Source organism: Suncus etruscus, chromosome 4 (genome assembly GCF_024139225.1).
Source record: "Suncus etruscus isolate mSunEtr1 chromosome 4, mSunEtr1.pri.cur, whole genome shotgun sequence".
NCBI lineage: Eukaryota > Metazoa > Chordata > Mammalia > Eulipotyphla > Soricidae > Suncus > Suncus etruscus.
The window spans coordinates 54,677,849-54,703,185 of NC_064851.1; the positions used below are offsets into that span (position 1 = coordinate 54,677,849).

Sequence of the window (25,337 nt, forward strand, 5' to 3'; positions counted from 1 at the left end):
CTGTGTTTTGCACTATTGCTAATTAAGAGGTACCAAGTATATTACTTTATCCCTTTCAACACATGGTTCTCATCCAGAGTGTTTCCAACTATTACTATCACTGTGGACTATTCGCTACCCTAACCCTAGTTATGGCAAACTTCCTACTTGGACTGCTCCTTCTGTTCCTCATCTCTATTGTCTATAGGTATTATCATATTACCTTATTTTTCTTATACCCCACACATGAATTACATTATTCTGTATCCTTCCTCTCTATCTATCTCATTTCAATCAAATAATCTCTATATCCATTCATGTTTTTTTTGTTTTTTGTTTTTGTTTTTGTTTTTGTTTTTGGGTCACACCCGGCGGTGCTCAGGGATTACTCCTGGCTGTCTGCTCAGAAATAGCTCCTGGCAGGCACGGGGGACCATATGGGACACCGGGATTCGAACCAACCACCTTAGGTCCTGGATCGGCTGCTTGCAAGGCAAACACCGCTGTGCTATATCTCCGGGCCCGATATCCATTCATGTTTAAGCAAATTCCAAGACTTCAATTTTCCTAACAGCTACGTAGTATTCCATTCTGTAGATCAGGGGTCTTCAAACATTTTAAACAGGAGGCCAGTTCATTGTCCCTCAGACCATTGGAGGGTCTAACTATAGTAAAAACAAAACTTATGAACGAATTCTTATGCACACTGCATATATCTTATTTTGCAATGAAGAAACAAAACAGATACAAATACAATATGTGGCCGCGGGCCATAGTTTGAGGACCACTGCTAGATGTACCACAGTTTCTTTAGCCACTCACTTGTTCGGCATTTGGGTTGTTTCCATATTTTGGCTATTTAAATCAGGGGTCTCAAACTCAATTAACCTGGGGGCCGCAGGAGGCAAAGTCAGGGTGAGGCAGGGCCGCATAAGGGTTTTCACAAAAAAAAAAAGTCCTCAAATGTCATTAACAGTTTTAATTATTTCTTCTGAACATAAATAGAACATTGAGTGAAGATATGAACAGTTCTTCTGAACATGGCATCTTTTGCCTATTCCTTGCTGCCAGAGACTTGACAGCGCTTCTTCTCACAAATCTGAACCACATTGGGCCCGGAGAGATAGCACAGCGGCGTTTGCCTTGCAAGCAGCCGATCCAGGACCAAAGGTGGTTGGTTCGAATCCCGGTGTCCCATATGGTCCCCCGTGCCTGCCAGGAGCTATTTCTGAGCAGACAGCCAGGAGTAACCCCTGAACACCGCCGGGTGTGGCCCAAAAACCAAAAAAAAAAAAAAAAAAAATCTGAACCACATTTGGCTTTAGGGAGGAAGTAGTTGAGACCCTCAGTATGGCTTGAAGACGATCATCATTAAGTCTAGACCTGTACTTTGACTTATTGAAGTTCAATGTGGAGAATAACTTTTCACACAAATATGTGCTTCCAAAAAGGCACATGGTGCACTTGAACATTCGGGGAAGCTGGGGGGCAATTCTCTCAAAAATTGCCCATCCGTGTCTGCTTTTCCACTAATCTCCCTGAACTTGGCTTTGGGATCAGAGTTGCATTGCAGGTCAATGAGCTCCATTTGAAGCACAAGAGGGGCATCTTGCACATCAAAGGAAAAGGGGTCCACAAAAATTTGGAAAGTGGTTCTGTGCTTTTTGAAGTCTGCAAATCTGATCAAATTCCTTCTCTAGCTTAAAAATAGCATCAACATATTTCTCACCACTGAATGGTATGCCTGCATCCACAAGTTCCTTGCATGCTGGGACATGGCAAAGGTTTGTCTGAGAGAGCTGGGATTTCCATAACACAAGTTTTGTGGAGAATGCTCTCACGTTGTCATAGACAGCACTGATAAGCTGCCCCGAGTCTTGTAACATCTTGTTTAGGACATTCAGCTTATGTGAGATGTCAACAAGAAAAGCTAAGTCCATGAGCCATTTGTGATCACTCAACTCAGAAACAGCATTCCCATCCTTCTCCATGAAGGCTTTCACTTCTTCTCTCAACTCAAAAAATCTTTTCAGGACATTTCCCCTGCTGAGCCAATGTACCTCGGTGAAATAGAGCACATCTCCATATTCTGACTCCATTTCGTCTAAAAAAGCACAGAACCTCCTGTGCTTTAAGCCCCTGGATCTGATTTGGTTGATGCATTTCACAACAACAGACATCACATTGTCACACAGCAGGCATTTACTGCAAAGGGCCTGCTAATGGATAATGCAGTGAAGAGCAATGACCTTCTCTACACCCTCCTCTTCAAGTTTTTTTTGAACAAGTGCCACCAGGCCATTTTTCCTCCCTGTCATCGATGGCACTCCATCAGTTATTATTCCAACAAACCTCTTCCATGGCAAACCTGCATTCTCAATGGCATCACACAGATGCCGAAATATCTCATTAGCGGTGGTCTGGCCATGCATTGGAATTATTGTGAGCAGCCCTCTGTCAATTCAAAATTGCACTCAACACCACGGACATAAATTGTGAGCTGCACAGTGTCTGTTATATCTGTGCCCTCGTCAAGAGCAACTAAGTATGCATCAAAACATTTGGGTTTCTCACACAGTTGATAAATGTCACTTGACATGTCAGAAATGCGCTCTGCCACAGTGTTGACAGGCTGATTTTGCTAAACTGACCTTTCTTTTCCATACAGATAATATTTGCAGCCTGTAACATGCATTGTTTTAACAAACTCTCCTTCTGTGAATGGTTTCCCTGCCTTAGCAATCATCTCACTAACCATGTAACTAGGTTCGACTGATGCAACATTCTCTTTGGTTGCTTTCTTGAAGAAATCTTGTTGCCTCATTAGACATGCTTTAAGACTGGAAACCTGCTTGGCTCTCTCATTTCCCTGATATTTTGCACATTCCTCAGCATGTTTAGTTGAATAATGGCGTTTCACGTTGTATTCCTTGTGCACTGCAACTTTCTCTGAGCAAATAAGACATGTGGGGATGCCCCTGTGCTCAACAAAGAAATACTGTGTCTCCCACTTTTCCTGAAATTGTCTGTGCTCGTCATCAATCTTTCTCTTCACTGCAGGCTTTGATGAAGTCATGATGAAGGTATGACAAAATCTAATTCTGTAATAAACTTCTCTCCCTCTCTCCCTTAACTCCCTTAGGCCTCCAATAATGCAAGGGACAGCAGGCAGGAGCAGCGGAAATGACATCTGCGCTAGGCACAAAGTATTCGCGATTATTCGCTTACCGAATATTCTCAATAAAAAAATCGCATTAATAAGAAAAAAATCGGGGGGCCTGGGCGGTGGCGCTAGAGGCAAGGTGTCTGCCTTGCCAGCACTAGCCTAGGACGGACTGTGGTTCTATCCCCTGGCGTCCCATATGGTCCCCCAAGCCAGGAAGGACTTCTGAGTGCATGGCCAGGAGTAACCCCTGAGTGTCACCGGGTGTGGCCCCCCCCCCCAAAAATAAAGAAAATCACATTAAACATTTGCATACCCCGAAGGGAACTGCTCGGAGTATGTGAATGTTTAATGCAATTTTTCCTTACTAATGCGATTTTTATTGCGATTATTCGGTAAGCGAATAATCGAATACTGCGATATTTGAAGGCTGGCCATGGGCCAGAAAATGTTGTATGGAGGAGGGCGGTGGGCCTCGAGTTTGAAACCCCTGGTTTAAATAGTGCTATGAGAAACATGGGAATGCAGAGGCTTTTCTTCATTTATTTGGTTTGTGGGGGGGAGCTCCCTAGGGAATATCCCTAGGAGTGATCTTGCTGGCTCATATTGAAGCTCAATTTTTAGTTTTATGAAGAATATCCATATTATTTTCAAAAAAGGCTGGAACAGTTGACATTCCCACCCTCAGTGAATGAATGAGAGTCCTTTTCTCCCCACATCCATACCAGCACTGAATGTTCTTGTTTGTGATATGTGCAGTCTGTCACATGAAATGATTTCTCTTTGTTGTTTTGTTTGCATCTCCCTAATGTTTAGTGATGGGGAACTTTTTTTTTTTCATATGCCTAGCAACCATTTAAATTTTTTGTTTGAAGAAATCTGTTAATTTCTTCTCATTTTTTTTCTTCTTGGTAAGTTATCAGTGCCTTCTATAAGATACTATACTTAGATATTAACTTTATAACTTAGATATTTAACTGATGGATATTGAGTGGATAGTTTCTTCCACTCTATGGGTAATCCTTGTATCCTAGTCACCTTTTCTTCAGAAATGCAGAAGTTCCTGAGTTTAATGTAGTCCAGTTTGTTTATCTTTGCTTCCATTTCCTTGGTCAGTGATGTTCCTTCCTTGAAGATACCTTTGGCTTCAATGTCATGGAGTATATAGATTGCCTATATTGTCTTTTATGTATCTTATTTTCAGATACTTTTATTTTTATTACTTTCAGGTTTCAGGTCTTATATCAAAGTTTTTAAACCATTTTTTTTCAAAGTTTTTAAACCATTTTTATTTGACTTTTGTGCACAACATTAAATAGAGGTTTGAATTCATATTTTTGCATTCTGTTGACCAGTTTTCTCAACACCAGTTGTTGAAGAATTTTTCTTTACTCCACTTTGTATTTCTTGCCCCTTTATCAAAGATTAATTGATCAGATACCTGAGTGACAGTCTAAGAATATTCAAGTTTGTTTCATTGATCTGAGGTGCCCTCAGCAAATCCCACTGAGCTCACATAGTTCTCTTCAATTCAAAATAGTGCTTTTTAGTCCAAACCCACAAACTGCCTTCAGCCACTTTTGTTGTATCCACACACATCTGTTCGATTCATAAGATCCCTTTTTTCAGTTCAAATTTTTCCCATAGCCAACAACAACTCCTGCTGTGTTCACATACATCAGTTAGGTTTCAAATATTGTTAGTTCTATTTGTATTTCCAAATTAGCTATTGACATTGAGCATTTTTTTTCGTGTGCCTATTGGACATACATCTGTTTGTCTTCTTTGGAGAAGAATTTCTGTTCTATTTTTTTTTTCTCTTATTGGTGTGGTTGTATGTGTTGAATTTTGTAAATTTTAAAATTTAACTTGAATAGTTAGATCATTTTCAGTTAGTGATATAGCGTGCAAAGGCTTCACCTGTTCATTTTCATTGTATTTCCTTCAGTTTTTTATTGTTTAGTTTTGATTCTATACCTGGTAATTCTTGTAAACATCTTGCATCATGTGTTGGGCATAAATATAGGGGTAGAGCATTTAAAGCGTGCAATTTAGACCTCTGAGGTTTTTTTTCCCCAGCCCTCTTTTTTTTTGTTTAATAATTTATTGTGCCCTTTTTTTTTTTTGCCATTTTTTTGGGGGGTCTCACACCCGGCAGCGCTCATGGGTTACTCGTGTCTTTATGCTCAGAAATCTCTCCTGGCAGGTTCAGGGGACCATATGGGATGCCGGATTCGAACTACTGTCCTGTGTCTAAAGCAAATGCCTTACTGCTGTGCTATCTCTCTGGCCCCTTATTGTGCTTTTAATTTGATATAATCCTGTTTGTTTAGTTTTTATTTTAACTGCTAAAGGAATAAAATTACCAGACACCACTAATGTCAAAATCATGAAATATTTTGATTGTTTTCTTCGAGGTATTTTTCATGTCTAACATTGATATACCTAATCCATTTTGAGTTCACTTTTGTGCATAAAAAATCGATATCATTGGAATTAACTAAATAGACTTGATGTCACATGGAATTAGTACATCTAAAAAGGTAGACTTGAAAGTCAATAAAAAAAGTAAAAAAAAAAAGTAACAAGCACTGATAGGACTGTGAAATGTTAATTATACATCAAATGCATAGGTATATTCCAAATGGGCCTGAGGTTTTTAAAAAGGGAACCACATATAAAATATTAATATTGGTGAAAACTTTTATCACCTTTTGAGTGACAAGTTTTTATGGCTCACAATTTAAAAGCATAACAAAGACATGCAATGAATTTGATTATGAAACATTAAAAAGAGCATAGCCCTATGCTAAATTCTTCTCTTCTGAGGGTTTCTTTCTCTTCTGTTTTTCAATGATCCTTTTTGTTTCTAAGGATTGTTTTAATTAAAAATAAAACTTACACACAGCGCACATCATGAAGAAAAGATTAAAAATATGAAACTATCTCCACCCACAAATGCTACAATCCTAACTGGTGAAGAGCTATGCATAGAGAAGAAAATTATCAATCTTATATAATGGAGAATTATTCAGACATGTGGTAGAAAAGAAACTCAAAGAATGCTTAAGCAATGAAAACATATCCAGTCTCATTTTTAATAAAGAAAGGCACGGTAAAACTCTCTTGGGTTTTATTAAATCAGCAGAAATCCACAATTTTTTGAAAACAAGTTCTGCTATTTAAAATGAGGAAATGTAAATTCTCACATTTACTGAGAATACAGTGTGGTAAAAGTCCTTATGGAGGAAATTTTGGCAGCCTTACAGATGTACATAATTTTTGATAATTCAAACCTTTGAGAATATTACAAAGGCAAATTGGCCCAAACTGGACACATACACAGGAAATTTCTATTATTTTTATATTACAAAGAGAAAAATTTGTTAGGACTGGTAACATGTGAGAGATAGTGCCTGGGTTAAAGCACTCACCTTGCAAGTGGCCAACTCTGGCTTGATCCCTGGTACCACATTTGGTTCCTCAAATACTGCTAGGGCTAGGTGTGATATCTGAGTACAGAACCAGGAGTAAGCTCTAAGCATTACTAGGTATGAACAAACCCACCACTCAAAATATCCATCAATAGGCAACTATCTAAATAAATTATGATATAGTCTTACAGTTAAGTATCATACAGCTAAAAAGTGTTAATACAAAGATGAAGAATAAGACATGTAGTTTTAAATAATAATAGGTTAATATTCATAACAATAGCCTATAAGGGAAGAAAGGAAGGTGAATAGATAGGAATAAAATTTAGAATTTTAAAATGTTACCTGATTTTATAAATTTTTATTTTATTTTTGTTTTCTTTTGGACTATATCCAGTGATGCTCAAAGGTTATTCCTGAGCATTTGTACTCAGTGCTGGGAAACCATATATGAAGCTGGAGATTGAATCTGGGTTGACTACAGGTAAAGCAAGCATCCTTTCTACTGGACTATCTCTAGCCCAGATTTCATAAATGTTCTCTTGGATCCAGTAATAGTTTTCATACTGATAAGATAGACTTTTGGTCATTCCTAAAATTCAAAAGGGAATTTTTTTCTTTTATAAAAGAAGCTTAGCATATTATAGATTGTTAAGATAATTCCCGAGGGTCTTTAAAACAGTGAATTGTGGGGCCAGAGAGATAGCACGGAGGTAAAGTGTTTGCCTTTCATGCAGAAGGTCATTGGTTCGAATCCCAGCATCCCATATGGTCCCCCGAGCCTGCCAGGAGCGACTTCTGAGCATAGAGTCAGGAGTAACCCCTGAGCGCTGCTGGGTGTGACCCAAAAACAAAAACAAGAAACAGTGAATTGCACTATATACATGTCTCTTAGGACCATCTTGGTCGCAACAAATTATAAAACATTCCTAAAATGTTAATAAGATTATATTAAAAAGACACAAGGAATTTTGATTAGATTTTATTGGCCAACAATGGGTAACTTAATAAAGATAAAGTAACATATATGTTGAATCTACGAGTTTATAAAGACATAAAGAATTTGGTGAGATATTTAAAACACAGCCTGAAGTATTCGCTGTTCTCTTCGTTTTGTGCTCAGGGATCATCCCTGGAAGTGCTGACACCAGATATAGTATCAAAAATCTAACTGGCTTGGCCAAATGCACAGTAAATGCATTAACCTGGGTGAACTATTTGTCCTAAAGAACTTTTAAAAAGACATTTTATTTGTTATTGCTATTGCTGTGGTGCATATTAGAGAGTATTTTATCAAAACGACATTGTCGGGTGAGGTGGAGGAAGGAGGTGTTTATTCTCCCTTTCTTCTCAAATTATACTTTAAAATAACCCAATAGATATTAGGAAGTTTCTTTGAACATAAAAGATTCTATTGTTATGATGGCTTGCTGGGAGGGATATAGGTATGGGTGGAAACTTGGAACATTGGCAGAGCGAGGTTGACACTGGCGATGTGATTGGTGCTGTAACATTGTCTAAAACTTAACTATGAATACATTTTTAAATAACAATAGTTTAAATGAAAAAAATTAATAAAAGAATAAAGACAATGCTATTTAAGTATGTGGATGAATGTGTTGTGTGTAGCTAAAATTGATATTTTTAAACAGTATCTTTTATTTAGTATACTTCATGGTGATATATTATGTTAGAATGCTTTAAATCATCTGAAATAGAAAGATATAAATTTCAATACTTCCCCGAAGGCTAGGGAAGTCAGTAAAAGCTCAAACTGCTAGATAGGATTTTATTTTTTCTTTCACAAACTCGTGTAACTGTAAAACTTTACAGGTCTGCTTTAACAAGGCCCTTTGGGATGTAAGACTATTTATCTAGACTCTTAATAAAATGAAAACTTTCTATATTTAACCCCAAAGCACAACTGATCCTAACAATTCTGTAAGCTGGGAGAAGAAATTTTGTTTTGTAGACTGACTCAGAAACAAAATTAGACACTAGCTAGTGCCTTCACATTAGCATGATGGTACTGGGATAGGGATAGTAAAACCAATATTTCAGCTCTTTACATAAAAAAATAAAAATGAAATGCTTCTTTGTTAGTTGTTCAGAGTATAAGCTAACATATTAAAATGACTTCAACAGAACTTTGTTTCACAGAGCACTCTAATGTCTTCATTGGAGTCAAGTTTCTCTAGGACTATGTTGTCTGGCAAAGACCTGTGAGTATCATTTTGCTTTCAGACAACACTTGAAATCTGCCATTGGCATCTGCTTAGCTCCACTGAGAATTGGGGCCTAGGAGGAGGGTTGCTTCTAAGATGAATGTGTGCTTGCATGTAACCTAGCAGAAAGAACGAGAGCTGCTGCAGAGAAAATAGTGTCATTTTGAAAGGTGTTCAGCGTTTGTATTGGTTTGTTCTGTTTTAATGAGTCTAGGTCATGCTGTAAATTTATTCTTAGAGCCTCAGAGCAGGTGATTTTTATAGATTTGTAATGTAGCATATATAATTTAAGGGCAGTGAAGAAGTCAGGAGGGGAGAAGGCAAATGTTACAAAATTAGAGTCAATATTATTTGCAGACCTTAAAAAGCTAACTAGATAGTCAGTTTAACTTGAGGCTAAGTGTCCAGTCTAAACTGGAAGAAAGTTGAGACGGGCCAATAAATGAATGTGTGCATGAGTAGAAAGATGCACAGACAAATAAAAGTATTCATAATTGGTAATGTGATTACTAGTGAATAGATTTCTATGCTGCAGAATAAATTTAAGAATTGGAAAATAGACAATATTGAAACAAGATCATAATGAAAGGGTAACATTTTGAAGGCATTGACAAATTAACAAAAATGAAAATTATTAGCCAGAGAGCATTTCTGGGTTCAATTTTAAGGGTTTCACTTCAACTGTTAACCTTAATTCTACAAAAGTAAGTTATTGGAAAAAGTATATTACTTAGAAGACTCTTGGGACTTCTGGGTTATACCATCTCTGTTTCAATGGAAGAGAAGATGTTTCCAAGACAATAAAAGAATTCCAGTGTAAAGATATAGATGGTATTTCTATGGAGGAATTTATGATTTAGACAATGAAGGAAAGAAAGAACAAATACCCAGAGACACGACAATGTCAAAAATACAGGCTGAAAGGTCAGAAAGTAGAAACCATACAGGTATAAAAATTTAGACAAGTCAGAGAAAAGTTTAGGAGCTTCCATTCTGAAAGAATTAAAGTTGGTCAAAATGGAAGAAGACTTTGTACACTTTGTACACTGGTTTTAATTCTTTAACCTGAACAGCTATTCGAAATTTGAGTTCCTAGTCATAGTTAAAAATAGAATCTTAATTTTGGGGAAACCATCTGTTAAAACAGCTGTTGATTAAACAGTCTTTTCTTAGGTTGTAAGATCCAATGGAATCATAACATAAGATAGATAAGTTATGATTATAATTTTTAATATATAATATGGGTGGATGTTAAATTCAGTGTTAGATTGAACAACAATAATTTTCACAAATTGTCACTTTCTCAGGTTTATCTTGGACAAGTTGCAAAACAAATAATATGAACTTTTATTTATTCCAAGTCCATAGAAATTATTTAAACTATTTTCCTTTCATTACAGCTGTATTTCCTGGCTTATTTAAAAAAGGAAAGCTCTTTTATTCTTTGTAATATAAGAGTAACCATCAAATTTGCCAAAGGCAACACAGCTTTAAATCTGGAACAATTTTAGTGATAAAAATATTGAATTTCAAATTTGCCACCTGAATTTTTTCCATGGAAATGAATACTGATTGGATTAATTTTGGGTAGATACTAAAGTTCCTATAAGATGCATAAAAACTAATTTTGCTTCATATAATATGAACATATTTTAAAGTCTCAGATAAGTTCTATTTATTTTCAAACTAAAAATAGTTTTACTTCTTATATCATCAACAGTCATTTACTGTAAGCATTTGAAAGAAGAAAAAGAAGGAAGAGAGCAGAGTTCTTAAAAATTGTCTTTATCAAAAACTGCTGCTAGCATTTTTCCCTTTTCTCTGCATACATCTCTTTATGCACATATAAAGGAAGTTAGAAAATATAAGATGCAGTAATCAATTTTAGCTAAATGTGTATTCTTCATTTTGCTTTATTATAACTTGCCAAGTTATTGTGATGATCTTTTCATGTGAATATAGATATCAGTCATTTAAATCTTGATATTTTTTGAGTTTGCTAGTTTCTAACACATAGTTTATAAGTAATTAGAGTGCAATGTTTATAAGTAATTAGAATCCCAGAATACTAGAGATGTTAATCAGAGGTGAACTCCTCTGATTAAGTCCTCAAAGGTCAAATTTTTATGCTTCATATAAAATGTGTTTATTTTCTTTCGAAAGCAAGTATCATGATTTTTTTGTTTTTGCTTTTGGGCTACACCCAGCACTGCTCAGGGGTTACTCCTAGCTCTGCCCTCAGAAGTCACTCCTGGCAGGCCCGGGGGACCATATGGGATCAAACCCGGATTCATCCCAGGTTGGCTACTTGCAAGGTAAACGCCTTACCACTGTGCTATGACTCCAGCTCCAAGTATCTTAATTTTATTTTTTTTAATATTTTTATTTATTTAAACATCTTGATTACAAATGATTGTGATTAGGTTTCAGTCATGTAAAGAGCACCCCCTATCTCCAGTGCAACATTCCCACCACCAATGTCCCAAATCTCCTTCCATCCCACCCCCCCCACCTGTACTCTAGACAGGTTTTCCAGTTCCCTCATTCATTCTTTTTTTTTTAAATATATTTTTTAAGTATCATGATCATATTTGGGTTACAGTCATAACCAAAACACCCCCCTTCACCAGTGTAGCATTACCCCCTTCCCCCTTCCCATCCCTCGCCTGTATTCAAGACAGGCATTCTACTACAATTGTTTTTAAGTTCAGTAAGTTGTATTTTTTTTCCTTAAAGAATAAAAGTAAAAAAAAGTAAAGGTGTGATAGTAGCAAGAGCCATTGTTTGCATAGGTCCAAAAAAATGGGGAAAATGGAAAAAAATTCTTGACCTGATTACTAAAAAGGCCTCACCTCAGTTTATTGGCATAAGACAGACTCTGGGTTCCAGGCAAACCAGTCCATCTAACTCCAGTCATTCTCAAGGTCCCGGTGAAACTTTTTCACACTTTAGCTGTTGTTGGTATCAGATTCTTATATTTAAAGACTCTGGATTCTGTGCATCTCTTTCATCGATGTCAGGCTGATGTGGAGCATCCTCTAGTTTCAGCATACCATTGAGGAGCAATCTGCCCTACATGCAGACTGTTACTGAGTCGTCTGGGTGTTGGGAGCACTCTTTGGAGTAAGTCACTGCCAAAGTAGTGGTAGGTCTTCCCTGGTAGAGGCTTGGATCCTGGTAATGTTGAAGACAATTGTGGTTGTTTCCATAGATGGTATCCATTGTTCAGGTGTGTGTGGGCGATGCCCATTCTTCTGAGGCCTGAGCCAAATCATTATGCCAATGTTCAGGGTAAAAGGCCTAATTATATTACCAAATTTGTGTCCCTATCTCTATTAGAAAAGAACTTGTTTGCATATGTATTATTTCCCCATTTTAATGTGCCTATGCAAAAGAGAAGCAATGCCACAAGATATTGTTGATGCATCTGGGGGCTGACAAATCAAGTCCAACATTCCCCGTAACTTGGTACAAACATGAAATCTGTACAGCAATACTCTTCTACCAGTATTGCTTATAAAACAGATCTCAAAGGGGGAAAATCAATCAATCAAATAACAAATCCAGTGGGCAAAATTGTCACTATATAAGGATATTCAAAAAGAGTTATAGATGTTAAGGGAATACGTCTGAGATATACAAAGGAGATACACGTGACCCTTTTATGTTTTAGAAATAGTCAAGAGGAAGGGGGTGTTTCCAAGACACCACTTTGGTCTGTGATTGGACAAGCGAAGAGAGCATGGAGCCATGTCCTCCACTTGTTGCCTGTTGAAGCTTCCGACTCCCCGAGAGGCTTTTGCTTCCGAATTGCTGGACGTTGAGAGTTCAGCAGTCCCCTCCCAGCCCCTTGCATGAACAAGGAAACCTGGGGTCTCTTAAATTGCACCGCACTGGAACCCACTTGCTGGGACCCTGAGCAGGTGTCCAGGAATAACCATGGGACGGGGAGGAAGGAGAGAGAAGGCTGTGGGGGGTGACCCAGGCTGCATCTTCACCTTATCTTGGCCAAAAAGCCTACAGCATGAAACCTTGCCGTGATGCATTGCCTGCTTGAAGCTTCAGACTCCACCCAAAAATTACTGTGAAAGATATGTAATCCACCTTGGCCAAAACAAAAATCATTAGTACAGAAAATGGTTAAATGTGTGGTAACAAGAGATGGGAGTGAGAGAGTAAAGGAAGTATCTTAATTTTAAACAAAACACTTTGGTTATAAATGAAATGTCATTTTAAAATAAAAAATAAGTGATTTTAGGGGCCAGATAGCATGGAGGTAGGATGTTTGCCTTGCATGCAGAAGGTAGGTGGTTTGTATCCCGGTATCCCATATGGTCCCCGGAGCCTGCCAGGAGCAATTTCTGAGTGTAGAGCCAGGAGTAACCCCTGAGTACTGTCAGGTGTGAACCAAAAACAACAATAACAACAACAACAAAAAACAGTGATTTCAGTTGGATCATCAAGAAATATTGTTTTGACTTATTCCTAGATTAAAAAATTCAGATTTTCTTAACTTATAATTACAAATAATTTTTCATTACAGTGATTTGATTCTGAGGATGTTAATATTTTTGTATTCAGAGTAGGTTTTACATTATTAAAAGTATAGGACAGTTGCTCTTCTATTTTTTAATACTAGTAAATATAGTATATGACTAGTTTTTACCAAGTTACCAATCAGGTATCTTTAATAATATGTAAAATGCACAATAGGGTCCAGAATTAGCACAGCAGGTATGATGTTTGCCTTTTAAATGCTGACCCTGTTTCAATCCCTGGCATTTCATATGGTCCCTTCAGGTTGCTAGGACTAACACTAAGGTCCGCCAGATATGGCCCCAAAATAAAAAAAAAATTTTAAATGTACAATATATTGATTTTATACATATTATATATATCAGAGTTAGCTAATATTAAGGCCAACCCTGGTTCAATCCCTGGCACCATAGATGATACTTCAAGTACAAACAAGTGATTTCTGAACACCAAACCAGGAGTAAAACTTAAGTACCACTGAGTGTGGTGCAAAAACAAAGCACAAATCAAAGTGCTCTGAAGTTTTTTTTTTTTTTTTTGAGGCGTTAGTAATGTTGTTTTTTTTTTTAATAATTTTTATTGTGACCTAAGTGGATTACAAATCTTTCACAGTAATATTTTAGGCACAAAGTGGCAATGAACTCAGGGCATTCTCACCACCAGTGTTGTTCTCCCTCCAGCCCTGTACCCAGCATTCATATCCCCCTCCTTTGCCCACCGGGCTGCTAGTATAAGTGGTTCCCTCTGTGTCTAGTTTGTTGTAAATGGGTATCGATTCTGTTGTCCTTGGCTTTGGATTTTGTGTTTAAGACTGATCTTTTTTTTTTTTTTTTCTATTCAATGTTCATAAAACTGTTTTGTCTTGGTACCATCCATTTTCCCCCTCAATTTATGAGGCAGAACAAGATGATACAAGTTATTTTTGTTTGTTTGTTTTTGTTTTTGTTTTTGGGCCACACCACCAGCGCTCACGGGTCACTCCTGGCTATCTGCTCAGAAATCGCTCCTGGCAGGCACAGGGGACCATATGGGACGCCAGGATTCGAACCAACCACATTAGGTCCTGATCAGCTGCTTGCAAGGCATACACCGCTGTGCCGGCCCGGAGAGATAGCTCAGCGGCATTTGCCTTGCAAGCATCCGATCCAGGACCAAAGGTGGTTGGTTCGAATCCCGGTGTCCCATATGGTCCCCCGTGCCTGCCAGGAGCTATTTCTGAGCAGACAGCCAGGAGAAACACCTGAGAACCACGAGGTGTGGCCCAAAAAACAAAAAAAAAAACAAAAACAAAAACAAAAAAAAAAAAACACCGTTGTACTATCTCTCCTTCCCACAAGTTATTTTCATTATAGTTATAATCCTTATTATGATAGACCTATGACCTCCAAGTGGCCTATAAATTATTCTTTTTTTTTATTTTAACTTTCTTTTAATGTAGACATTAGTGTTTGAAGGCCTCAAGCACAAAAACAGATTTGAAGCACACAATAACTCAATTTTGTTTTAAAGGGGAGATAAAAATGACTTATAAAATATCATTTAGTGTGAGAAAAAAATGTAAGAAAACGACTTGATACCTATGAATAATCAATTACTTTCTGTAAAGAAACAGTTAATATTTAAGACCTTGTCATACAATTTTGTTGTATTTTTGTTCTGTTTTGTGGTAGCATTTTTAAAGAAGACATAAAAATGAATGTTTTATTTTAATGAAAATATATTTTGAAACATAAAACAAAGTATTTTCCTCCACTGTTTTAAATAAAAAGAAGAAAATATTTTGTTTTATTTATTTTATAAAGCTAAATAGGGAGCTTAAATTGATTTTATTTAGGGCTAAAGTTTTACCAGGACAATTTTATCTATTTTTTTCTTTTTTAATATCTTTATTTAAACACCTTGATTACAAATACGATTGTAATTGGGTTTCAGTTATGTAAAGAACAACCCCCAGTGCAACATTCCCATCACCAATGTTCCAAATCTCCCTCCCCACCCCAACCCCACCTGCACTCGAGATAAGCTTTCTATTTCCCTCATTCATTCACATTGTTATGATAGGTTCATATTTCTCTCTATAAATCATTCTTGAAAGTTTTATTTCTTCCTTCTCAACTAGAAAAGAGGGGTGAAATCATGCTATGCACTGCTATATGAATACAACTAAGATTATGCTGAGTGAAGCTGATCAGAGGGAGAGGGACAGATATAGAATGATCTTATGTCGAATATAAGGAAACATAGCAAAGGAATAATAAATGTTCAGTAGCAATAGCTATTGAGAGCCTATAAAATGAGTCTTTCATGGGGTGAGGTGCAATAGGAAGGAACCTTGGGATATTGGAGGAACAATGATTTTCTAATGGTGTTTGGATTTTGGAGCATTGTGTGCTTGGAATTCTATTTAAAGTAATGCATATTGTATCTAAATAAAAATTGGAGGAAAATTCTAAAAACTTATTATTATAGAATATTTTCTAATTTTTAGATATTATATATTTTAGAGGTTATATAGAAAAATTCATATTTTGTAAAATTCTTTGAAAATGTGTCCTAAATGTTTGCTCTTAGTAATACGTTAATTTTTATATGTTTGATTTTTAAACGTTTGAAGTTTTCTACAATTAGGGCAAATAAGCTGGTGTCTGTAGATAGACTTCTAATTATTACAGTTGTAATGATATCACTTCTAATTATGCATTGTCTGGCAGACTTGTTCATAAGGTAGGTTCTCTTTCTTTGAAAGGTTGTCAATCTACTTCCCCTGAGTATATAAGTTTTTAATATCTTATATGTGAATTTCACACTTATGGGTTTTTTTTTAAACTTTATTGACTGATTGATTGATTGATTGGTTTTTGGGCCACACCCAGGTGCACTTGGGTTACTCCTGGCTCTACATTCAGAAATCGCAGGCTGTGGGACCACATGGGATGCTGGGGATTGAACTTGGGTTCGTCCTGGGTCAGTCGCATTAAAGGCAAATGTGCTATCTCTCTGGCCCCTCACACAATATTGAAATTGATTTGTTTTGATATCTTTATCTTTTATTTTGGTTTTTGGGCCACACCCAGTGACACTCAAGGGTTACTCCTCGCTCCTGGCTTGGGGGACCACCATATGGGAAGCCAGGGGTTCGAACCACTGTCCATTCTAGGTTAGCGCATGCAATGCATACCCCCTATGACTTGAGACACTGCTCCAGTCGCTGATATCTTTTTTAAAGCAAAATAATTTTCCTCACTTTATTATATGGGGTCATCATATTTTGACAAAGTTATAGATTTTATGAAAAAAAATTTCAGGTTTTGTATATCAAATTTTTTATCTTAAGAGCCTTTTAATTCAAAGAAAGTGAAACAATAAAAAACTAGAAGGAAATATTTTTGCCCACCACTCATTTAATTAACCATTACTATCGAAAACATATAATACACTTAAAATTTAGCAAGATAAACAAGCAATTCTCAGAAAAATTCTACTCCAGCTACTGTGCCTATGCAAAAAAAAAAAAAAAACTTGCCATGCCCCTTCCTATTATTTTCCTTTTTTTTAATATGGTGTGGGTTTTTTTTTGTCTTTTTCTTTCTTTCTTCTTTTAAATTTAAATTCATAGCTTCTAAACAGGAGCTCATCCCCTTTTTGTCCTGTCTTTTTTTTTCTTTTTCAACAGACCTATAGAACATGAATTGAGAGAAAAAAAGTAAACAGTACCATGACAAGCAATCTCATGAACATTGGAAATAAAAAAAAAATGTCAGTCCTAAATCCCAACCCAAAGTCAACAACAATAGAATCAGGAGACCCAAACTACAACAATCTATACACAAAAGGGACTTGTTGCACTAGCAGTTCAGGGGGCTAAGGGTAGAGACAGGGGAAGCATGCTGGGAACAGGACGGAGGGTGGTCAACACTGGAGGTGGAAATTGCCCTAATTCATTGTCACTATGTACCTTAATACAACTGTGAAAGACTTGTAATTCACGTTGGTCTCAATAAAAAAAAAAGAAGAAAAATTCTAAGACATACAGGTGGCCTATAGGTATATGAAAAAGTGCTTTATATCAGTTATTATCAGAGTTACAAATCAAAGCAATGAGATATCTTGCACCAGTGCAACTGACATATATCAAAAAGAACAAATGAGCCCAGGTAGAAGAGAGGCAAGGAGAAAAATAAGGACCTCTGGCCAATAGAAGTGGGAGTAGCTGTGGTTTATGGGCAGTGAACTATGTGAGTGGGCCCAGGAAAGAGCATGGCCAGGAGAAAAATAAATCGACTGTAGACCAGTAACACTGGGAGAATCTGTGGGTTGTGGGCAGGGATTGGACTAAAAAGTGCCATTTTGAATTGAACTGAGGTGAACAACCTTGTAACCATGGTGTTCAAATAAAAAAATTTTTTTAAACTTCAGAACAAAAAAGAAGTATTATATTTATTTACACTGTGCTACAATCTATTAAAGTATAATAATAATACTCTAAAAGCAATTTTATTGTAATAATCTCCATATCTATCCATGTATAAGCAAATTTGATTTAGGAAACTCATTTTTTCTATAATTTTCCCAGAACCTACTAATTTAAGAAACTTTTACTAATGAATCTTATTTTGAAATATATAAATACTAACTTTTATGTATTTTTTCTTTTTTCTTTTTTTTTTTTTGGTTTTTGGGCCACACCCAGTAACGCTCAGGGGTTACTCCTGGCTATGTGCTCAGAAGTTGCTCCTGGCTTGGGGGACCATATGGGACACCGGGGGATCGAACCGCGGTCCGTCCAAGGTTAGTGCAGGCAAGGCAGGCACCTTACCTTTAGCGCCACCGCCCGGCCCCATTTTATGTATTTTTTCAGGTAATGTTTTTAAATATTTAAATACAGTAGAGCAAATGTGACATGTCTTAACAATTATGCTTGCATATTAAGTTGTTCCAAAATTTGTATTCTTGATAGTCCAACATCATTTAAAAATTAGTGATTCTTTTCAACTTAATATTAAATAATTTTATCTTTTAAATATATCTCTAATCTGTTTGTATGTTTTGTTATACTTGAAATTATATTTAAACATATACAGATATAAGCTATATTATATTCAAATACTGTTAATAAACTTTATTAACTGGGTCCTTCTAAGACTGAAGAGTATGCATTAAATAATGAAGTCTGATAAGCATGAGGTTTGTTTTTATATCTTGATATCTCATATACCTTTTTTTGGTAGACAATATTTTGGACTTATTTATAATATTATAGTTTGTTGATTTTTAATAAAATTTGTTCTTTCCCTATTGCATGAAAGACCTGTCTTTCCAGGAAGATTGAGTTGTCTTTTTTTTTTTTTTTTTGTCTCAAGTTCCTTTTCCTGATATTGTTTAATCTTTCATTTGTTCTCAGTTCTTTTTGTTAAAAGTATAGATCCCCAACCTTTGCACTTTCTTCTTTTGTCTTTAAAAATAGATACGATGGAAAAAAAAATAGATAGGATGTAGTTGCTTCTCTAGGGAATTTTGTAAAGTCATGTGTTTAGAAATAAAGATGGTGTGTCCTCTACTTGCATTTTGGTATATTGCTTAAGGTCATCTGGCTGACAGTTCTAGTCTCTCAGGATAGCTTTTCCTTTTCCTGTACCTTAAAAAAAAAACAAAAACACAGAAATAGGTTTTGATTTATGTTTAATTCATTTCCCTTTAAATATCTTTCTTGGTTTTATAAGGAAAAATAAACTGATTTAGTTCTATAGTTTTTCAGAAGTAATCCAAATTCTAGATTTCTTAAAATGTTTTTATTGGTCACAGAAGTTTATATTGATAGTTGAGCCATTGAGTCTTGAAAGTATAACCTATCATTTAATCATTGTATATCCTAAATTCCTCATACTAAATTTGATGATTGATTTTAGATAAATTTTTAATATACTAGGACATCTCTCCATCTTGATTGTTCTCACTTCTTTGTTTCTAATTATATTATCTTAATGTGAACAATATTCTAAAGTTTTGTCTCATGATTACTCATTAGTTCTGCTTTCAGGACTATATCACCAAAGCTATTTTTTATGTATTGCTTTTTTCATAGACAAGGTTGTATGAAATCAAATTAGTTCAAGTGATTACAATTACAGAGAAATAGTTTTTACTAATTTCTTCAGGCTGCCTTTTTTTTTTATTTTGTTGATCATTTTCAATTTTTTTTGTTTTTTTTGGGGGGGGAGGGGGTCACACCCGGCAGTGCTCAGGGTTTACTCCTGGCTCTATTCGAACCACGGTCCTCCTGCATGCAAGGCAAATGCCTTACCTCCATGCTATCTCTCCGGCCCCATTTTCAAATTTCTTAAGCTGTGCATTAAATTATCTACATAGGCCCTTCCTTCCTGAAGAAAGCTATAAATTTTCTTCTTACTACTGCTTTATTGTGTCTTCATTTTAATTTGTTTCCAGGAATCTAGATTTGCTCTTTAATTTCATCGCTGACCCCAGTGGTAGTAGTGATTCAGTAGTGAGATGGTTAATTTTCATGTGTTACAGTTTTTTCTGTGTGTGTTTTTTTTTTTTTTTTTGGTTTTTGGTTTTTGGGCCACACCCGTTAGACGCTCAGGGATTACTCCTGGCTATGCGCTCAGAAATTGCCCCGGCTTGGGGGACCATGTGGGACGCCGGGGGATCGAACCGCAGTCCGGTCAGTCCTATGCTAGCGCTTGCAAGGCAGACATCTTACGTCTAGCGCCACCTTCCCGGCCCGTTTTCTGTGTGTTTTAATTCACATCTATTTTCAGTGCATTGTGGTCTGAGAATAGTTCATACAATTTCTATCCCCTTGATTTTATGGAGAACTTATTTCTTTGTGGCACAGCATCATGTGGTCTGTCTTGGAGAATGTCTCTTTTACATTGGAGTAGAATGCTTATTCAGCTTTATGGGAATGAAATGCCATATGTCTTCAGATTTATGAGGATGAATAAATCCCCATATATAACCCCCATCCCTTTTCCATTTCTTCCTGGTTTATCAATCAAGAGATCTGAGTGGTGTTGAAGTCTCCAGCTAATACTGTGTTGTTACTGATATCTTTCTTCAAGTCTATTAGGACTTACTTTAAATATTTTGGTGGCTCCTCATTGAGTGCATATAAGTTTAGGAATGTGATTTCTTCATACTGTACATGTCACTTAATTATTAAGAAATGACCCTCTTTATCTCTGAAAACCTTTCAGACTTGCCAGCTCATGGGAAAATGACATCAGTGTCCACTCTCTAACCCTGCCCTCTGCCACCTGTCTGGAACTGCTGTTGATCTTAACAAGGAGTAACTTCACTCTGCCTTCATCCCTTCGATCTATGGATTCCTTTCAGGTAAGGAGCAGTTGCTTTACCAGAATTTGTTTTTTCAGGGTTTTTTTTGTTGTTGTTCTTTTGAGATTTCTATCTTTCACAGGCATGGTTTACTGAAACCCATAATTTCAGACAATAAAATAAGTATAATCCATTAATCTCCCCATCTCTCTCTTTAAATAAATGAACAAATAACTTTCATTATTGATTAGTTATCAACTACTGGCAAAAACTATAACTCCAGAGTTTATTTTCAAAAGGCTTGAATGCCTAGTATAGACTCTTGTGAGTACCTTGTCTTCTTCTTATATTTGCCCTAGAACAAATTCTCAGTAGTGTTTTTGTTACTGTAGTTAGTAGTGGTATTGCCACATAAATACTTTGCAGAGATGTTGTCCTACTTGTTCTCACTCTGCACCATATACCACACTCTTTATTCCCTCTCGCATCATATCTCTACTGCCTGAAAATTTCTATATTCCTGAGAAAAGATCTGGTCAGAAAAGACTAGCAAAAACTGTAGGAAATTCCTTTTCTTCATCAGTAAACTAACCCTTATGTAGCAAATGGACATTAAGACATTAGCCACTATATCTAACCTTATACTACTATGTGTACTTGAAGATAACTTTTTTAATTTTTATTTTGATTATATTGGCTTACATATCTTTCACAGTAGTATTTTAGGTACATATTAACATTGAATCAGGGGAATACCTATCACCAAATTTGTCCTCCCCCATCCCCGTTCCCTTCCTGCAACCCATATCACCCACCATCAACCGCTGGGCTGCTAGAATAGGTGGTCCTCTTTTTGTCTAGCTTACTGTTAGTGATCATATATCTGTTTGGTCCTGGTACCCTCCGTTGTTTCCCCCTCTATTTGAGAGGCAGAGCTAGATAATTCAAGTTATGTGGTTTTGTTTGAAGAAAAGAAAAACAATAGAATGGGGTAGGAAGGAAGGAAGGAAGGAAGGAAGGAAGGAAGGAAGGAAGGAAGGAAGGAAGGAAGGAAGGAAGGAAGGAAGAAGAAGGAAGGAGGAAGGAAGGAAGGAAGGAAGGAAGGAAGGAAGGAAGGAAGGAAGGAAGGAAGGAAGGAAGGAAGGAAGGAAGGAAAAATCAAATAAGCTAAAAATGGGCAGAGTCCTTCTAGAGGCTTTCAACCTCAGTTTGAGAGAGGACATGAAAAAGGTAATTGAAGCACTAACACAATACAGAAAGAAATATCAAATTAAATATCCAGTGAGCACTACAGCAATAGAGACAAGCACCACACAATAGTCTCAGTCCTGAAATCAAACCATGCTGGAGTGCAAAAAGAAAGAGAAAGATAAGATAAATTAAAATAAAATTGGAGACATCAACTAATATCTACACAAAATAAAAAAGTCAAAAAATCAATCAATAAATATATATGTCGTCAATATGTTATTTTGTGCTTTCCCCCCCCCCCCCCTGCATAGGCACAGTAACTATTTGGGATATTATAGAGGGAATTCCCTTGGCCTAGGAGATTCAGGGTTTCTCCACCCCTGAAGTATACTGTCATGGGATTAACTATAGACTCCTTGCATGACCATTTACTCTCCTCTCTGTGCTTTTGTTGAACGTAACTCTTTTTTTTTTCTTTTTTTTCTTTTTTTTGGTTTTTGGGCCATACCTGGCGGTGCTCAGGGGTTACTCCTGGCTTTCTGCTCAGAAATAGCTCCTGGCAGGCATGGGGGACCATATGGGATGCTGGAGATTCGAACCAACCACCTTAGGTCCTGGGTCGGCTGCTTGCAAGGCAAACACCGCTGTGTTATCTCTCCAGCCCCCCCCCCTTTTTTTTAATTTTTATTGTGACCAAAGTGCATTACAAATCTTTCACTGCATCATTTATGGTACATAGTGACAATGAATGAAGGGCATTCCCACCACCAGTGCTGTCCTTCCTCCACCCCTGTTCTCAGCATGTATCCCATATCTCGCTCCATTATCCCCCAGAACTCTAGTGCAACTGGTCTCCACTTTACAGCTTGTTGTAGATTGAACATCCATTCCACCATCATTGGAGATAAAAAGGATAAGAAAAAAGGGAGAAAAAAATTTGGTAACAACTACCAAAAAAAGAAAAAGAGAAAGAAAAATGGAAGAAAAAAGAAAAAAAATGCACCCGGCAAATAAAAATAAATTACCAAATAATAACCACAAGAGTGAAAAAGAAAGAGAAAAGTGGAAGAAAAAAGAGAAGGAAAATGAAATAAAAAACTAACAAATCAAAACAAAACAAGAAAAAGTAGGGGTGCTGGAGTGGCAGGGTTTGGCTTTCCCCCCACTTTTTTGGGGGGATTTTGTCTTGTTTGGTGCCCATTTTGTTTTATGTGATTAAACAAGATGTATATCTTTTCCCTGTGAATTATAGCATTGGGGAAGAAAGGGAATTCCCGTGGCCTAAGAGATTCAGGGTTTCTCCATCCTTGAAGCATGCCATCATGGGATCAACCCTTGGCTCCATATATACTCTTTACCCCATCCCAAAGGCTTTCTTGTGGTGCCAGGAAACTTTCCTCTCTGTTGTGTGTGAGAAAATCAAGCAACTGTAGCTAGCTATCGTGGTATTTGTGCAGGGTATAGATCAGGGTCTAGGATAGTGTCTTTACGGTTCTAGAGGTCCTATCCATCATTGTTGTTGTGTTCAGTCTTCTGTAACACTTGCTCCCTGTTTTTGTTCAGTCCCTATGCTGAAGCCTAGGATATTATGGATCCAAAGGTTCTGCTCAGTCTCTGTTATCCAAGTTGGGCCTCTGCAATAAGACATCTTGTTGTTGTTGTTGTTGTTGGAGTCCTGGGCTACAGCCTAGGGTAGGGTTTTTCTTATTGGTCCCAAGGTAGGTTCTGTTCAGTCACAGTTGTCAAAGTCAGTTTTCTGTTGTTGGTGCTCTTATTTTTCACAGTTCAAAGGACGATACCTCTTCTGATTTCCATTTAGTGTTAGGTGATGTGATAGGACAACCTGGTCTTAGGTCAAGTTGTCCTTCCCTCTTTGTCATATCAAAACTGGCACAAGTTGGTGCCAGAGCAGTGTTAAAAAATCTCCCAATGGAGCTTAGTTCCTGGTGGTGTTGCGTGGAGCTGTATCAGTTCTGCGTCTGGGATCTGGGGTTTGGGATAGGACTAACACTGTCCAATCTCCTGGAGACTGCGTTGTATCCACATGACACTTTGAACATAACTTTTAACAGTTAAAAGGAATCCATAAGTCTTTTAAGGCTGATGAAAAGGCCACATCTGTGCTAAAAAAGTATTCACCATCACTTGGTTCTGTTTTTAAAAGGTTACTGCTATGTCTTAATGAAATAATTTTGGATTTTGTCTTGTTTGGTGCCCATCTTGTTTTATGTGATTAAACAAGATGTATATCTTTTCCCTGTGAATTATAGTTTTGAAAATCAGTGAAATAATAACTGCTGTTCCATACTCATTTGCATCCATTTTCTCTTGCATATCTCTCACAATGATTGTATTTGTGGTTCTTCTAGATGCATATTTTTACTAACTGTATTTTTTCATTATTTTCAATGAATCCTAGATTCTCAGAGACAATTGGAGAGCAAGTTTTCATTTTTTTGGAAGGGAACTGGAAATTTCGAAAGATGGCCTGAGTTGGCCAGGGAACACACAGCATATTAGAGACAGACTTGTATTCACTAGATATGCCAGGTACAAAATATTTATTTGGCAATATGACTACTAGCTAACAGTATCAAAGACACTACTGAGAATCCTTGTTCTAGGGCAAAGCTAGGAAGGAGACATGGCACTCACATGAGTCTCTGCTAGGCAGTCATGCTTTTTGAAAATAAACTCTACAGTTAGATATAATTTCTGATGCTACTAGATATCTAATATGAGAGAGACCTGCTACCTGCATACATCTTTTTTTTTTTGCCGAAGTTCAGGGAGGTAAAGTGGTAGGTGAAGGCTGGCTGTGACTATCTTATTATATAGCCTTATACACACAACTTCTTTTCCAATAACTTATAGATTAATTTATATATTGTTCTAAATCAGAAAGGATTTAAAATTCTGTAAATAAAACTATTTTATTCTATTAAATTGGTCTTTGAATAGCATAAAATTTGTGTGAGTCTGTAAAGTTTTATGGGAAAGAGAGGGTGACTATAACAAATAACAGCAGTTATCTCTGGGGAGCAAAGCCAGAAGGCATATTTTTTAAATTGCTTTCCCTCTTATACTGTATTAAGTTTTTATATGGAAGATGAGTGGAAATATCAAAGATACCTATGATTTGGAGGATTTAAAGCACAGAGGAAATATAAAAATCATCCATGTGTGGTATAAATTGAGTTTTATTACTATGTAGCCTCAAGTCTTAAAGGTTTTAAAGGGAAATCTAAATTCAACGTAAGGAATTTCAAAGACTAAATTGGTTTTCTTCTCTCTAAGACAGAATCTTTCTCTGTTTTAAGATTTCAGCTCAATTCATAAAAACACGTGGGCATGAGATCCCAGCAGATATTGGTGGTTTTATTGTTCTCTCTTTAGAAGCTCTCATAGCCATCAGAATGTTAATTATTCAGTGTCCCTCCCTGTTGGTCACTGTGTTTCACCTAGTTTAAGTGTGTTCTACTGAGTATTATTGTCAGTAATACAGTTTCAAAG

At 36.7% G+C, this 25,337-nt stretch overlaps 1 protein-coding gene across 1 annotated transcript in view; it reads left to right on the forward strand.

Annotated features, from left to right (window-relative positions):
- UBE3D (ubiquitin protein ligase E3D) overlaps window positions 1-25,337 on the forward strand; it is a 137,470-nt gene that overhangs the window by 47,250 nt on the left and 64,883 nt on the right. Inside the window, exon 8 of the mRNA XM_049772319.1 lies at window positions 20,555-20,693. Within this exon, the coding sequence (XP_049628276.1) occupies window positions 20,555-20,693 (139 nt within the window). The remainder of the gene's footprint in view (window positions 1-20,554; window positions 20,694-25,337) is intronic.